General features: G+C 37.6%; 2 protein-coding genes and 1 pseudogene across 11 annotated transcripts; 2 read left to right on the top strand and 1 right to left on the bottom strand.

Annotated features, from left to right (window-relative positions):
• Nucleotides 1–464: 464 nt before the first annotated feature.
• On the top strand, nucleotides 465–5,946 carry LOC148849260 (putative inactive poly [ADP-ribose] polymerase SRO1). Its single transcript, XM_088948248.1, has 5 exons — nucleotides 465–1,680; nucleotides 2,842–3,092; nucleotides 3,198–3,334; nucleotides 3,409–3,509; nucleotides 5,672–5,946. The coding sequence occupies exons 1-5, from the start codon at nucleotides 647–649 to the stop codon at nucleotides 5,853–5,855; spliced, it is 1,707 nt and encodes a 568-aa protein (XP_088804374.1). The 5' UTR covers nucleotides 465–646; the 3' UTR covers nucleotides 5,856–5,946.
• Nucleotides 5,947–6,018: 72 nt separating this feature from the next.
• LOC148849259 (syntaxin-111 pseudogene) lies at nucleotides 6,019–6,889 on the top strand (annotated as a pseudogene).
• Nucleotides 6,890–11,922: 5,033 nt separating this feature from the next.
• On the bottom strand, nucleotides 11,923–17,316 carry LOC148849258 (B3 domain-containing protein Os01g0723500-like). 10 transcript variants are annotated; one of them, XR_016100365.1, is made up of 6 exons: nucleotides 16,831–17,296; nucleotides 16,239–16,685; nucleotides 15,706–16,105; nucleotides 14,942–15,065; nucleotides 12,490–12,762; nucleotides 11,923–12,191 (listed from the first exon to the last, which is right to left on the bottom strand). XR_016100365.1 is itself a non-coding variant. In XM_088948416.1 (6 exons), the coding sequence occupies exons 2-5, from the start codon at nucleotides 16,326–16,328 to the stop codon at nucleotides 12,502–12,504; spliced, it is 894 nt and encodes a 297-aa protein (XP_088804542.1). In that variant the 5' UTR covers nucleotides 16,329–16,685; nucleotides 16,831–17,316; the 3' UTR covers nucleotides 11,923–12,191; nucleotides 12,490–12,501. The 10 variants fall into 10 exon arrangements, 6 of the variants coding, with proteins under 6 accessions (XP_088804542.1, XP_088804541.1, XP_088804543.1 ...); XR_016100364.1 differs by having other exon boundaries at nucleotides 12,440–12,762; nucleotides 14,923–15,065; nucleotides 16,831–17,268; XR_016100366.1 differs by having other exon boundaries at nucleotides 16,239–16,700; nucleotides 16,831–17,226.
• Nucleotides 17,317–17,685: the final 369 nt, after the last annotated feature.

Genomic DNA, 17,685 nt, shown 5'->3' with positions numbered 1-17,685 from the left:
TAATTAAGATTATTTATGCATTATTAGAAGTTTCCACTTTTTAAGTTTTACTATTTATTCTTTATTTTTAATTGTTTATTTCTTGAATTGTTAAATGTTTAAGTTTAATTTATTTTATTTTAAGAATTTTAAGATTAAATCCTTTAATTTTAGCATTTTTCACATATTTTCTCTTTATTTTTTAAAATTTCAGATATCTATGACCTAAATTGATTCATAGGCTAATCCTAACCTGAATATTTAGAGTCATATAAACATTTGAGAACCTGACCCGAAATTAATGCGAAGTATGTTGACCCAATCCAAACCCGACCCATCCAACCCGATTGTCAAATGGTTATTATCGTCTTTTGGGAAGAGCATGTCAGAACTGGGGTACTTTGTTCAATGAACCTTCGCGCCCAAGAAACCGTCTTCCGCCCGTCGCCTTGATCTATATAAATAGAAGAGTCAGAGACCGACATGAATTGAAGACCGACGGGTGTTAATATATCTGATCATTGACGCATAGAGTTACCTATTTGTTGTTTTAATCAGCTTCTTCTCAATTGCGATGCTTTCTTCATACGCAGCGGTCTGATACGGAGAGATAGAAGAGAGAGAGAGAGAGACGCCACCGACTTCGTCTGAGTTTTGCAAAGCGAGGATGCAGGAACAAACTAATGAGGCTAACCTAGGTTCTATGATTGCACGTAGGAGTAACAACAGAATAGATTTGAGCTCAATGAAGAGGAGTCATCAACAAAAGGAAGTTGTTCTAAGATTAGATATTGAAAATCCAGTTGCTCTTTCAAACTCGAGTTCGTGTAGCATTAGAGTTGAAGAACAATCCGATATTGCGTTTGGGTTTTCTTCTACGCAAGCATTGCTAGAGAATTACTCGAATTTTAAGCGTAGTAGTGCTCCTTCTAGGTTCATGTTCTACGAGAAGGGGCGTTGGGTCGATTTCTGCCCAGAGGTATTTGAGATTCTGAGATTGGGTTTCTTGGAAGGCAGGCCAATGGTCGAGGTGGAAATCAAGGGCGGTCGGTTCCTCTTCGATTTCCTAAGGATGGCGCAGCTGAATTTGATAACCGGTAATCAACGGTCTATAGCTTGGATTGATGCTAATGGGAGATGTTTCTTCCCCAAATTATCTGTGGACGAAGAAATTGACACTATGGCTCCCGTGGCCACGTCCCCGAAGATTGGTAAGAGGAAGAGACATCAATTGGAATTGGTTTCAGCCGACCAAGTGTCCGATGAAAATTCCTCCTCATCAGATCAACTCGATACAGCGAAAAGATGCCGTGTTCGTTCTAGTTTTCCTCCTATCTTGGAACGAACGAAATGGCCTAACGTGAAGCGCCTGGATGATGGAGACGAGAATTACTCTTTGATCAAGATGGTTTTCCTCTCTGGGTTGAAGAAAATCGATCCAGATACCACCATTACTGCTATCTATCGCTGTTTGCACATGGGTCCGTCGGGAGGTGCTCGTTTGGAAGTGTTTCGCAAGCAGATGGAGATGACAAAGGTCGCTCGAGGTACATCCAACGTTAGGCTTGCATGGCATGGAACATCAGCTAAAGGCGTGGCAGGAATCGTAGCGCATGGTTTTGGGCTACCAAACAAGCTGTGTGGTTTTGGCTCTTATGGGGTCGGCATCTATCTTTCTCCCCCGTATTCACCTCAAACAAGGTATTAATCCTGTCCCCTTCTTTTGAGTTACTCGTCTTTCTCGCCTTTTTTTTTCTCTTTTTCCTTGAATGGGTAGATACGAATAAGCTTTTTTACGAATAATTCGAATTCGGTTCCCGAAGAACTTGATTCGACTCGACAGTCCTGTCTGATAATCAAGCCATTAGTATTGTCTAAATTAAGGAGGTCAATACGAATCAATCTTTGTACGAACTATTCCAACTCAGACCATAAAAATCTCAATTTGGCTTGATCTAAATCTAACATATATAGGATTTTTAATCTAACTTATATAACTTGAATTTATATAAATTTGTTTGATAATTAAACTGAACTACGGCTGGTAGGATGGATACGAATCAAGTTTTTTACACAAGTTATTCTATTAAGTTCATGAAAAGTACAATTTAGTTTGATTTAAATTAAGTTTACATATACTTACTTTATTAGGGTGAGCAAATTCAATCGAATAAATCAAAATTTTAAATAAAAAACCAAATTGAAATCGAAACCAAATTTACATATACTTTACCCGGTGTGAGTATTCGGATACTTAAGTTAGCAAAGGAGATTATGGAGAGTTGATTGCTTGAGAATAATAGTAAATTGTGAGAGTTAAATCGCACGCACCTTGTTAGGCTGGAGGTGAAGCCTTTATATAGGTGATCTGTTGTGGGCCTCACGGTGCGTGTTCGAGATCACTGGCCTGTCTAACCTGGAGTCAATTCTACACCTGAAGATGGACTCTGAGTAAGTTGATAAACCTTATCCAGGTTCGTTTGATTCGGGCAAGATGAAGATAAGATCCATTGGCGCACGGCGTGATCCCTAGGAGATAGAAACAACTGGCTCGCTTCTACAAGGAGGCTACGTGGAACCTCGACAGATCGGTGAGTGTGGCGAATTGCTTGGGCCCCACTGTCTTGGTTGAGTGGCCCGAGGTGACTAAAAAAAAAATGAAACCAAAATTTTTTGTTTGTTTTTTTAGTTTTAACCGAACAATGCATTCCTAGATTCCACATGAATCAATCTTTTTATGAGCTATTCTAGATCCATGAAAATCTTAATTTGGCTTGATCTAAATTGATCTTATATAGACTTTGTTTGCTAATAGAGCCGAACTCGAACCCAATGAAATTAATATCTTTGATTTTATTACAGTGCTTTGGTATCGGAGGCGGATAATGATGGAGAAAGGCACGTTGTATTGTGTCGGGTTATACTGGGAAATGTCGAAAAGATTGAGGCAGGATCAAGACAATTCCATCCATCAAGTGAAGAATTTGACACTGGCGTAGATGATCTCAGGAACCCTAAATGGTATATAGTATGGAGTACCCACATGAATAGATACATTCTCCCTGAGTGTATTGTGAGCTATAAATCTTCTCGTCGTCCAGAAGATCCAGAAGGTGCATCATCTATTGCTCTTTCTCTGTGGCTTCAATTTACAGACAAATTTATATACTTGTAGTAAGTAGAAACATGTTTTAACTTTTTCGATTTTGATTTAGCAGGATTATTCAGAGGGTCATCAGTATTACGAAGGATACCTGCTTCAAGTATGTCGTTTACGAGGTTATTTTCTGAGATGAAGAGCTCCCTTTCCACCATAACAATTAAAGAATTGGAGGATTTATACAATTTGTACAAGGTAACATAGACATATTCCCAGATGTTCTTGAATCAGTAACTGTTTTAACACTTGTTTGATTGTGATTTCTTTAGGTTGGAAAGGTGGCCAAAGATGTGTTCATAAAACAATTAAGGTTGCACGTTGGGGATGAGATATTGCTTTCTGCTGTTCAAAAAGTTCAAGACAGCACCTTGTAAGAATTCATATATGCTGTATTGGTTGGTTCACTGTCAGTTTCTTCTTTTCTTTTTTCATAAGCAAGGTTCTGTGCCAATTGGCACCATATGAGAAATTCATTCTTGTAAAGTAATTGCATACAAGTGCCAGGGGAGTGAACAAAGAGAGCAATTGTTACTGTATCGGAAACCAAAATATCGAATATTTGCTTTCTCTCGTCAATGGCGAAACTGAATTGTCTGTTAATTTTTATGTCAATTTCTTAAATAATGTTCTTGAATAAGTATACCCCTATTCGTTAATTTTTTATGTGAATGATATATTTGTCAAAAATTCTTAAAATACCTCCGTTCCCTAAAACCTTTCCATATCCATCTACTATTCTCCGTCTCAGTATCACTTAGAGGCTTTCTTCCTCATTATTTCAGCATTTAGCTAGCAAGCGTTTCATTTCTCTCTTCTTTATCCGTTTCAAACGAAAACCCAGAAGCAAAGATGTCGATCATCCCAATCCTCTTTGGTGGCTGATGAAGCAACGTTTTTGATCCCTTCTCTCTAGACATTTGGGATCCTCTTTAGGATTTTCCTTTCACCTGTGCTCTTACCACACCTCAATTCCCAATCGAGGCAGCAGCATTCGCCAATGCTCGCATCAATTGGAAAGAGACCCTAGAAGCCCATGTCTTCAAAGTTAACCTTCCTGGGATCAAGAAGGAGGTAGTGAATGTCGAACCGGAGGAAGGTAGGGTCTTACAAACCAGTGGAGAGGCAGACGGTAGAAACAATCGTCTGAGTGTGAGTTTTACCGAAAACCAAGAGGAATGGATTTGAGTGGCGACTGAGAAAAGGGGGCCGGTGACAATTGGGGAGGTTGAAAATGATGAAATAATGAGGGGAAAATTTGAGGGAAGAAAACAAAACTGAAAATCGATGAAGTGTATGCTGGAGTTGAGTGGGAGAGATGAGAGACTACAACCATTGTGAGAGAGAGAGAGAGAGAGAGGCGGAAATCTCTTCGACGTCGGCCATAAGAGAAAGAGAAAAGAAGCTTGACTTTTATTTCCTTATTATTCTTCCTTTCTTCTTCGTCAGCTTTGTCCCTCTTTTTGCAGAAAGGAAACTTTGTTGTCGTGGAAATCTCATCTGGTCATTGATGTCCTCTTCAGTTCTTGGTTGCGATGCCAATGCCCAATTTTGAGTATATTTTATATCTCAGATATGGTTTTCTTGCAGATACGAGAGAATCAAAAGTTCTGAAACTGCTCGGAGATCTCCAATCTCTCTCCGCCGATCTTGGGAAACTTGCAATAGGGGCCTTCTCGACCTTCTTCTCTTCTGCCGCCTTTTTTTCTTTTCACCATCGCACCGTCGTTCGAAAATTGCAACGATAAATATCACAAATGAAGGCAATGGTGCTCACACATAAATTGAACTTAAGGGCAAAACAAACATTTACGCCTTTTGTCAATATTTAACGACAATTGGTAATTTTTCAAAATAATAGGAGCAGCTTAGACAATAATCAAACAATAAGGGTATACTTAGTCAATTAATTAAATCATAAGGGTAGTCTAAGAAATTTATCTAATTTTTTAAGGTAAAATACAAAAGCTTCCCCTAACGTTTTTTATAATCATAAAAAACTCCGAATTTTTAAAGAATTCGACAAAAACCTCCCTTTCAGCAATGACCTAAACGGAAAATGTCACACCGATACATCAATTTTGTTCTAAATTCCCATTTTACCCTTTTACAAATTAGTTTTGCATACATTTTTATTGAAATACCCCTATCTACCTGTTATCCTCTTTACCTCTCTCGTCAACCTCTTTTTTCCTCTGTCCTATCGCTGAATTCTTTCGTCCAAAGAGGAGGAAAGCTACAACTCTTTTAATCTTTCATCCAAACCCAAATGGAACACAACTCTTTCCTTTTCTCCCTGAACTTTCTTTGCCGATTTCTTCCTCCTCTTTCAATCTCCCAAGAATTTGTAATTTTGTGCTCAGTTATGTTTCTCCTGTTTATTGCCCTACTTGACTTAGAAAAAAAATCTATTTATTGAAGCATAAAATTTTAATGTATTTTGGAGATATGGACATGTTGAATGATATAGAGTATTTTTCTTATAAAAAATTTTCAAACCAGCAGCTATTTGTGCTAATGGAATGTTGTTTTCAGGATAAAACTAATTAATGTTCACCATTCATTGGCCTGGCCGCTTGGCATTGATAGCTCCAAGGTGATGCAAGATACTTATGGTGGGGAACAAGATGATGTTGATCATTCATATGAGGTTCCTATAGCCAACCATCCACCATTACCAGTCAAGGAAGCTAATGGGAACGAGGGTTCATTCTCATGAGTTTTTTGTACACGGGTTTCCAAATCATAAAGCACACAGTGTGTTGTATATTTTCAATCGCAAAATTTTCTATATACAGGTTTTCAAATCATTCTTCGGTATAAATGCATCACTATAAGTCATTTGTATATAGATTTCACTTCTAGGAAGGAAATTATTTCCAAAATCGAGTCCTTTAAATCGAAAAACATCTCATATAGCCATAATCTACTCTCGCAGCTGAAGCGTTCTCTCTTCCAAAGTTTTGTGATTCCAAGTTTCAACTGAGATAGAGAAAATAGAGCAAGATGAACGATTTGATAACAAAACCCCTCCTCAGCTATGTGAATCTGAAGAAAGAAGCCATGAAAGATTTGGAAGCTGGCAATGTCGACCTGGAGATGGTAGTGATGATGACGCAAAATCAAATAGACCATAGAAGGCCGAGATGGTGAAAGAGATTACTTTCATCAGAGACATCCTTGGCCAATTGTAGCAAGCCAACGAAGAGAGAAAGTGCCTTCACAAGTCGGAGGCCCTAAAAGCCTTGCACACACGGACCAATGCCGATATCGTGACCGTGCTTAAAAGGTGAGAAGCATAAAGTCTCAACTTGAGGATATGGACTGCACCAACGCTGCCAACAGGAGGCTCTCTAGATACAGAGAAGGGACGTCGGTGGACCGCACAAGGACTTCGGTCACCATCAGGCTACAGAAGAAGCTAAAGGAGCTGATGGACTTCCAGGAGTTGAGGCATCAGATGATGGTGGAGTATAAAGAAACGGTGGGCTGTCGATATTTCACGGTAACAAGGGAGGGTGTTATGGTACTTGAGACGGTGTTGGAGATACAAGACAGGCATGGCACGATGTTGGAGATACAAGGCAGGCATGGCACGGTGAAAGAGATCGAGGGCAAATATGGTACTTTATAAATTAATTGAATGACACTTCAGGGTAATTTTGTAAACGTTGACTTTTTTTTTAAATCCGGGGGAGGTTTTTGCTAAAATGAAACTATAGGGAAGGTTTTTATAATTGTCAGAAACTTAAGGGGAGGTTTTTGTATTTTACCCAATTTTTTGTGTTGAAGATTTAACACTATATATAGATTCAAATAGTTATTTTGCAACTATTACAAACAATGGAGAATATGACACAATACAAGGGGAGGATGCTTTATCATAGGTGGGGTTTTGTAAAATATGGCAAAGTGCTGAAACCTCCTTTATAGTTTTTGAATGTTGCTGAAACCTCCCATGAAGTTTGGTAATTGCAATTACCTCCCCTGAACTTTATTACATAATTGCAAGTAGACCTCCCTATGTTATAATCCTCTGGCAATGAGCATGCAAATGTCCAAAATACCCATGAAGTTACTATTGAGGTTGGTTTCTACAAAAGAAAAAAAAAAAAACACAAATTTTATAAAGAACCAAAAAAAATTTACAAGGGAAAATTTGGAAAATAAATCAATTTCAAAAAAAAAAAAAGATTGGAAGGGCTTAGGCTAGCGATTCATATGAAAGAGAAAATTTGGAAAATAAACATTTTGGTGAAAAGTAAATGCATAGATATTTTGGACATTTTCATGACTCTTTTCATAAGATACTAACAAAAGGAGTCTACTTGCAACTATGCCAAAAAGTTCAAGGGAGATGATTGCAATTACCAAACTTCAGGGGAGGTTTCAAAAAACAACAAAAAACTTCAAGAGAGGTTTCAACAATTTACCCTATAAAATATATTGGCCCAATCAAAGTCTAACACATGATGGCCTTGAACGGAAACCTCATCCTTTCATAGACCGGGGGGGATTCAATAGACTTCCACCTAAGGTAGGCCAAGGAACAATAGGTATTCTCTCTTATGCAATCTCTTACTCTTGCACATGTAGAGACTTTGACATATCTCATCAAAGGAGCAACCTCTGCACCTTTTAAGACACACCGGTCTCAAAGTAGATGGAGGGGGATTAGCATATGAAACAAAAGTGTTTAAAAGTCTGGCTTTACTTGCCATTACATGAGCTATTCATGCCAAGTGATATTTCTTGAGATTCCCTTCACTTTGAAAGAGGTAGTGTTTGATAAATCTGAAATATGAGAAGTTAAAAAATATATTATTCGGGTCTGAAATCTAAAAAGAAATAGAAATGATTTTTTATTTTTTAGAGGTTCCAAAAAGATAAGATCATTTGAGTTAGAGAAATTCTCCTACATCTGAAATTGTGAAGGTTACTATTTTACCCTTAGAAATGGATTGTTTGATAATATAATAAATAATAATAAAATATTAAATAAAAATAGTTTCTATTAACAAAAATATTATATGTTTTGAAATAAATAATTATTTATTATTTAATTAAAATAATATTTATATATTATTTGCCTATTGAGCACAAAGGCACTCTAGTAAAGGGATATTATATCATCTAAAAATGGTTTGATACGGTTCACTAAAATCTTTGAGATGATTTTGTAGATCACATTGTATAGACTAATGGGCCTATAATTGTTCATTCCTTCAGAATTCTCACACTTAGGGATAAGGGTAATAAATATTTTATTTAGGTTCCAATTCATTTTCCCATAATGGAAGAAGGGCTTTATAGTTTCACACACCAAGTCTCCAATAGAAGTCCAAAATTTCTTAAAAAAATAGCACATTAAGTCCATTTGGACTAGGGGCTTTCAACTCTTTCATAAAGAAGAGGGTATTATAGATTTCCTTGTTTGTAACTTCCTGATATAATTTATTATTACTTTCCTCGGAAACACAATGATCGATATTGGAGATGAAGCTATCCACCTTAGTGGTTCTGTAATTAAAAGTTTCTCTTAGAAGGTTCTGCATGTTGCAGAATTGTTTGGCCTTTGGGATCCTCCCTCCTTCACCAATAAATGTTCTTATACAGTTATTCTTCTCCCACTTCGGGAAAGCTAGCTAGCGAAGAAGGCAATGTAAAGGGCCTTCATGCCTCATTACCTCTTTTGTTTATCACAGTATATGCCCGTCATTTTATCCTTTATGGAGAATGACAATTCAGACCAGGGCCAGAATTTGTAGGCCCAAAGTACTGTTGGGGTAGGTGTCAGTTCGGAATTGATGCCAATTCACAGGCTGGCGTTGATGCATAGAATGTGGGTTGTTGCCATTTTGAATGTTTATAATTCTGAATAGAAATCAGAAATCTGCATTAGGCCTGTCCATACTTTTCCCTATCCTTTATTTCGTTTCTTCCTTCAAGATAAAGCAAATGAAGTATCAAAACTTGTAATAATATAAAAACTTAAGAATAAATTTCTAATATTTTAATTGCATGCATGGTTCAAGAACAAACATGTGCATCGGGCCTATTCAGGCTTCCAAAAAAAAAGCCTACCGACTATTTCCATAATATAAAAAAAAAAACATTTTTTTTATTTTTTTACTTCAATATTTTTATAAGGAGTCTATTTAAATGTTATTTAATATTTAAAACTGGCAGATTTGGGAAAAGCTTTAAAAGAAGGCATATCAACCATCTGTAATCAGAATGATGTACATTGTGTTGAAATTTTGAACTTGGATTGCATTTGCATACATTGGAAACTACTAATTTGGCATGATTTTGCTTTTTCAAAAGGATTATTTAGTAGAACGCACCTATAGTTTTACAAATTCACTTGAACCTACCTTATAATCATGGTTTTCAAAACCGGATTGGATCAGATGGTTAGATTGGAAAAACCGAGAACTGGTCACCATTTTATCCCAGAACCGTCATTTTGGCAAAAAAACTGTTGATTTGGTCAGCAAACCGCTAACCCGGGTGTTTGAACCATTCAGCAATTTGTGGCCGTTTTTCTTTTTTTTTTCTTTTTTTTTTTATCGGAATGGGCCATCCATTCGGTTCGAACAGTTGGATTGTTCAACGCAGGGACTGGACCCCTAAACGGTTCATTGACCGATTCGGTTTTAAAAACCTTACTTGTAATTTTTATCTTGATAAAACACCCCTATAGTTTGCAACCTATTTATTTAATGAACCTTTCACTAAGTAATGTTTATTTTGCCACCTGAAAATAGTAATATGATCATCTAAGCTGAATGGGAAATGTTCAAGGGCATGGGCCCCATGATTGTTTATTCAAAAATTACTCCTGACATTTCTTTGTACAGATTATAAGGAGTGCTTTAGTAAGACTCAAACTGTAGGATTATGATAGGTTTTAGTAAATCCACGAAACTAGGAGTGGTTTAGTAAATGGCCCTTCTCAAAATAAATGTTTTTAAAAAACAAAATCATTCAATGTGTGGAACACTCCCCCTTTATTTGAGGTATTCCATATCTACTACAATGAAACCAATCAGAAATAAACATGTCAGCTCGTAGGTTCATATTTATACCTGAAGTGCTCTAGGGCCAGTAGGCCCAGTACCTCCTGAGCTATTTGAAATCCTGAAATTGGATTTCATGGCATGCAATTATGCAAGACAACGGAAGAGATTGTAATTAAGGTCCATCAATTCCAGTTAATCAAGTTTCTCAAATTTGGGTTATTAGGTGTAGGTAAATTTTGTAAAAAACAAAATGGCAGAATGTCTAATGTCTGTTGAAGAAGCTAAGGGCAATATTGAACTGTCTGAAACTAATGCCCATGCTCATGCACGGAGAACGTCATGTCAAGAATTCGATAAAAGTATTAATTTACAAGTATATCTTAATCATGTATTGGAAACATCTTCTACGACGTTTACAGAAGATGTTCCTAAGACTTAGTTTGGTAAAAGCACAAATACAAATATATACAATGCAAATACATATAAAATAATGCAAAGTATAAGATTTTGCACTCTACCTATTTATATTTATATTACCAAACTGAGCCTAATGCATGCTGAAAACTGCATGTGGGGCGTTTGTGGAGCACCCACTGCATGGAGAGAGAGGACAGGCTACCCGACATTTTCATTGTTTAGCCACATTGAAGTGGAGGAAAAATGTCGGTACAGCTAAGGAAGCATTTGATTGGCGGTTCATAAGTATGGACTTTTAAGAAAAAACTGGTCGTTAGCCCCTGTTGTATGGGGTCCCATGGAAAAAGAAAGAAAGAAAAAGATGGTTTTAACCCTTTTAAAGTCCCATGTAAAAGAAAGAAAAAAAGAAGAACCGTCCTATGGTGTATTTTAACTTTTAAAATGTTGAATGAAAAAAGTATTGAGTGTTCAGCTTCCTTCTCTGGTCTTCAAAAAGATGATATATCAAATGAAGTGTGACCTATCCTTTCTTTAAATATATCAGAACCTTGACTTAGAAAAAATCTTTGATACCCCGAGAGCTTTGACACTCAAACCCCCCACCAACCATACTTGATTGATTACCACTTACCACTTCTATGATAGCTGTTGATTGGTTCGAACCCCTATTCAAAACTTTGTGAAAACCAGACGAACCAACCAACTGAGCACCACCTAAATCAGCAGTGCCACGTCTAATCTCTTGCCACTTGGCCAATCATACTGACAACAAACCCGATTTTTTCTTGGGCTAGATAAAGTTATATAATACATAGAGTTCTGAATAATGGCCAGCGATATGCAAAATGGAACTCTCTTGTTCAAAGGTGTGCAAATCAGGTACCCAATCTTAAAGAATTTTTGCATCGTGCCTGGACCCCTTTAAATGTTTTACAATAAATGCTCAACCTGACCCAACTCAAGTTACTAATACACCCTTCGGCTGTAATTGATTTGATAGAGAAACAAAAAGTTTTTTGGAAAAATTTCAACGAGTTTCACAAAATTTGTAAAGAATTTCCCTCAACTTTATGTTTCTCTCCTATTCAAACCAAACATAGCCTAAGAGTAACATTGTGTTTGGATCTTCTCTCAGATGAACAGCCCAGATCAACTATAAGATTCCTCTGCATCATGTAGGGTAGGGGAAGCTCACCAATTGATTAGATCAAGCCATCGTTTTCCTACATAATGAAGTGGGGTTGCATCAGGCTACGTGAGGCCTCAAACCGAACCCAACCATCCAAAAGCTCAGGTTCATGGAGGCCAGGTTGCATCATCTCCAAATTTGATGAAACATTAAACTGAGGTTTAGAGTTGCTCTTCAGATAATAAAAGCCTTTCGAGAGAATTACTCAAGGCACGTACAAATTAAGGCCTTCTGTAAAATATTCTATGTAAAAGTAGCCTTTCTACATAAATAAAGGTTTGAGGGCACAGTCATCACTTCAAATGTTATTAAAAGGATTGCGAATGTAGTCTAGCAATTCAGTAGGAATCTTAATTATGCTTAAAGCTGCTTTCTGCTCCCCACACAAGTAGTCATAAGCCATTAACACCTATGGCTCCAGCATCTGCAAAAGCCAATAAAGAAGTATTAAAATAATTCTTTTAACACCTATGGCTGCATCTGCCAGACCTCACACATGGAGGTCTGGCACATTCCCGTTTTCTGATGTGGTGCCTATGTGGCAGAAAACGGCACCGATGCCAAACACCCATTACATGTCTTCAATAAATATCATATCATATCATAAAATCAGGATGTCAACTGCTTTGCAAAAACTTGAAATAGATATCCAAGAACATTCCAACCCTATACCAGCCAATGACAGTGCCCTCTGTGTAGAACTAAGGAGATAAGTTGGTCACCTGGAACATCCTTTAATCATCAACATGTTTTCCCTCCTCAAACAGCCGGAAAATATGCACCTGCATTTCAAGATTACCAACTAACTCGAATATGCATATGTCTCCTTCTTCAAGCTTGTTCTCGCGTACAAATGCAGGCCACCCTCCACATAAGGCATGTGCTCCTCTGATAAAAAGTAGATTAACCACCCAAGATTCCCCTGTTGAATTATTGAGGATAATCTTTGTTTTGCATGGGGGAAGATGTGATTTAGCAAACCACTTTGGAACATGCTGAACAACAAATGCCCACTCATTAAGAGAAAACTAATAAAAGTGGAAATTTACGATATATGCTAGGAAGAGTTTGAGTATGTAAAGACATCAAATGTCCCTGTTATACCACCAACTTAATTAACCTGAAAAATCATACCAATGTAAATCTTTTTCCACAGATTTATAACAGAGTTCAAAGAACACCAGAAACAACCAAATCTAAAATCATCAATTCCTCAAATATATATGCTAGGAAGAGTTTGAGTATGTAAAGACATACAATGTCCCTGTTATACCACCAACTTAATTAACCTGAAAAGGCATAACAATGTAAATCTTTTTCCAACTCGCACAGATTTATAACAGAGTTCAAAGAACACCAGAAACAACCAAAACTAAATCCATCTCCTCAAATCTAAACTAAACCGCTTGAATTGGTGCATCTGTGAGTTGATGATGAACTATGTGACTAGGCATTTAATGCTGCCATCAAGGTTTAGCTGCATGTTACTTTCAGACCAGGACCAAAACACCAGTGAGGAGTAGATTACACACTCTAGCTTCTCAAAATCTAAGATAAAAGCAATTCTAAGATGGTACAACTCTTAAAGAATGAAATTGTAATAGTAGGTTTCTGTAAATGAATGAGTCCTGAAGAAACATAAATATGGTGGAAATAAGAAAGGGAAATAAGATATCTGGTTAAATATAAATGTTAAGGAGATGCTACTGGAATAGCAAAGTCACCAAAATCCATAAAATGTTAAAATCAAAGTCCTGTTGAATGGGCTATATATCATCAAGGTAATAGTTGAATATCAAAATGCTATCTTAGCACAAAACTGCAAATCTATGTCATAAAGGAAACAAAACAAAAGAGAAAAAGCTAGAAGTTTCACATGCAGACCATAAAGCACTATTGCTATGTTATCATGTAGCTGCTCATCTAAAAGCTATCCTAATTCCGAACTTTCATATTTCTTCAGTATTCCCCAAGGACAACAGAACTGTTTTAGCCTTGGAGTTACAGGGGAGCGGGGACAGCTTTAAGGCTGATTTCTTGTTATTATTCCGAAGATTTGGAAGAAAATAAATGCAAGGAAAAATATGAGGCAGATTCCACTACCCTCAACAGCCACCTGAGTGGATGGTAACAGTGAAAAGGATTTATGCAACTGATACATATAGTTGGGACAAGGCATTGATGAGTTTTGACAACCTCAGGCTATGATAGAAAATCAAAGCCAACTTATCTTATTCAGTAAATTCAAACAAATCTTCCAATGGTATTGAAGGGGAGATATCATGAGGATTGAGGTGTGGCTGCTGCATTGCATCCTTGGAAATTGTTATAGAGTTAAGGGTTAGACTATTGGCCAACTTCCTGGTTTCATTAAGCAAAAATTGAGAGTTGCTCTTTGGGGAATCTGGGCTTCTCCAGAGAAAAAGATAGTGAGTGACCTTAAAGGACATTATCTAACTCTCCCCTGGACTTATTGGTCATGGTAATTCAAAAAAGATCCCACAATATCATGGCTCAAGGGAATTTTAGCAATACTTATCAGCTAAGCAACTAATGGCAATAGGGGCTGTGGAGTATTGCCAACAAGATACACGCTATATAGATGCTAAGAGTAAAGATGTTTATTTTTTTTTCTTTTTCTCTTAGGGACTGAAACAAGTATATCTGTTAGTCAAAGAACTGGTTGAGGAGTGAATAGGGTGGCATGGCATCTGGCTATAGACTTTTCTTCTGTTGCCTTTGCTAAGGATGTGTTTGATTGTGGAAATGAACTGAATTTGAATTATTCCACCTCAATGCTGTAGAAATTAAATAATTGTCACCCCTTCCATTTTGAGTTCTAACCTTTTCACCAAGTTCAACTACACTAAGGATCGATCCAAACATGGAAATTCTATACAAGGAATTGAAAATTCCTATTCTGCCTCCAAATCCAAATCTACCTAACCCAAGTGCAACTCAAGTATTTTGTTTGCCCTTTTCTGTTTCCTTCTAATTTTGGGGCTGTTTGAGCCCCTTTATTTTCTCACGAGTAAATTTTGTTTTTCTCATTTCAATGAAGAAAGAATTCAATATAATCAAACACATCTCAGACACACACAATCCATCCATCTGACTAATTGAAATAAGTGAAAAGAAATAGCAAGAAAACTAACCAAAACAAACCCGACGTACACATTTGATGCATTTAAACGCCTCTTAAAATAAGGAAACTTGGAGATAAAAGATTCTGCTGCTTCCTGGACCCTTATCTTTTCTTCTTCAGTTGCAAGCCTCTTCCTCGACTCAAGGTGTTTACCTGTCCCATTTGAGCCACTGTTAGGGACTTAATTTTAAGCTTGCAGGAATTCAGTTAACATTTATGCACATTAAATGATAACTACCTAGCCATGTAGGTATATAAATTTGCATGCAAGACGGGGTGGATATCCTACTACTATGGGTCCTAAAGTAGAGATTTCACAATAAAGGTGGGAAACTTGCTTGTGAACTCCATGGAAGCTAAAATTAAAATTTAGAGTTTGATGAAAAATATATAAGATTTGGGCGTTGTAATTGGGGTTTAATAACAACAGGAAAGCCTCAAGTTCTGGGGCTGTGTAATTGTACTAAAAATTTTGGGCCTCCACAACTCATCACATGTTGCATGTAAGATGATCAGGACTCCACTTGGATGTTCCCACCTAAGAGAGTAACTACATAAAAAATCATCATAACCAGATGAATTTATGAGTTGTAGAATTTTTTAACATCAATGTATATATAGAAAAATCACATAATTTCATGTCATGCTTCAATTCAAGCTGGTTTTTGGCCTGGTTACTCAATGGAGGAGTTCCTGGTTCTCTAAATCTGGAAGGTGAAACAAGTCGTGAGAACCCAGAGATGTGTGCAAATGCATATGGAGAGGTCTGGTCAGAGCAATGCTTCTCAAATACCTGGATCGTCTCTGCAAACCTTTGATAGAGATGGAGAGGCACAGGCACAAGCACAAGCACAGGCAACATGATTTCTTGATGGGCTAGCTCCTTTCTCTCTTCTATTTGAGAATGTAGAGACTTGGTCTGTCTTAAGAGTAAATGTACTGGCATCTCTCTCACATCCATTCTTGCCAAAAATTTTCACATTGAATATCAGATTTCCATCATATCGAAATAGTAAAAATTCATTATCCAGTATAGAGTGATCTACTAAAAAATCCTGCCATCCTTCCCCTAGATATATGCCACTTGAAGTCTGTTTTAATTTGACGAACCAACGATAACCCTTACGATCCTCTAGGATTGCTCTTCCAGCTGCTCTTTTTGAAATGTGCCTCGTAAAATTTGGAGGAATCCGCTGCAAAACAACATAAAAAGAAAAAAAAAATAAAACTCGCCATTCAGTTTTAATAAAACATTCTTACAGATTAAAAACCAGAAAGGCCAAGAAAAGGGGAAATGAATTAACAGAGATAAAAGATTGAGAGTACCAACTGTTGGGTGGGGAGTCCCGGCAGCATAATCTTGAAGAAGTAATGCTTCCTGTCTTGACATGAGCCATTTTCACTCCTCTTCACCATCTCTGTCCTGAAGAAGTGGAGGTGCAGACCGAACAGTAATAGAAATTGGAAGAAGGAAGGTAAAGCAGGAAGCAGGATACAGGAACTGATAATTTGTAGAGGCAGAGTGCTACTGGCATAATTTCTGTGGAGTAAACGAGGGAAGGAAGCTCATTGGAATGAGTGAGAGTCCTTTTTCTGTCTTCCAAACAAGAATAAATTTCCTAAAATTTCGTGTACTTGAGACTTGACCGCTCGTTATCTGTATCAAAGATTTTGGCCATCTAATTTGGCGGGAAACCTTGAGATGCCCCATCCATCAAAGCCCATTGCCCAAACGAAATAGTCCCTCTCCCGTCACTGTGTGCCCTGAACGACCTGAAGGCGCAAGATCTGGCGGGTATTGATAAAAAGCCACAAGAGAAACTGTGGATAAGAGAGGGAAAGAAGATTCCTCTCTGCAACATCGCCACATTTCAAGAACCAAGAAAGAGAAAGAGAGAGAGAAAGGTTAAATCAGAACCTCGTGAAGATGCCAGCAGAGTGCCAAGTTATTCAAACCATACCATTGCGTCAAGGCTTTGAACTTGCAGGCCTCAATCTTTGCGTCTCCGACAAACATCCTACCGAGGCTTCTGCAATCTTGTTCTGCACCACACTTTCAAGTTGAACTGTAATGGGTGGTTTGACGTTTGAATGACATGAATTTATTTAATTGTTATCACCGCACGGTCTTCATCCTCTTTCTTCCCTTCCCGAGCTATCAAGGATTCAAGGGGAGACATGGATGAACTTAACGTAAGCAGAACTTGACAATTTCGAACATTAAGAGGATGGAGAACCACGTTGCAGATCGAAGAAACCAATCTTATATCCCAACTTATTTGCAGAATTGCAGTGTGTGAACTGTGAATCCATCACTTGTTCACTTCTACTATTCCTCTTACTGATGAACAGTCTCAGGTTAGGATTGTCATTTTCTTGGGGGGGCATTCTAAGATGGGAGCCTGGGAGGTTTTCTTTTCGCAGGTAGGTCTTTGTCTTTGACTCGGTAGGGACAGCCGGACAGGGTTGTGCCATGTGTGGATTGGACTTAACCCTGAGAATTCGTGTTTATGTCCAACGATCTCATAATTATCCAATATGTGTTTGTGTTTATGTCTGTCTGATGGGAGTACGCTGACAGAAGCCGAATTCGACTGAGTACTGGAGGACAGGACAGAATCTCTGGTTGCATAATTGCATAGCATAGGGCTGGGGTGGGGAAGGTAGAGGTAGGTAATAGGTATTCGAGATTTCTCGGGTATTGACAAAAACCCAAAAATGAATCCCAATCCTCCTTTTAAGTCGTGGTACGACCGTTTATTATGACCAATTG

The sequence above is a fragment of the Nelumbo lutea genome, chromosome 6 (genome assembly GCF_056320005.1).
Source record: "Nelumbo lutea isolate HS-2025 chromosome 6, American lotus-T2T, whole genome shotgun sequence".
Taxonomy (NCBI): domain Eukaryota; kingdom Viridiplantae; phylum Streptophyta; class Magnoliopsida; order Proteales; family Nelumbonaceae; genus Nelumbo; species Nelumbo lutea.
The sequence above is the reverse complement of the archived record's forward strand: the minus strand, read 5'-3'. Positions and strand labels throughout refer to the sequence as shown.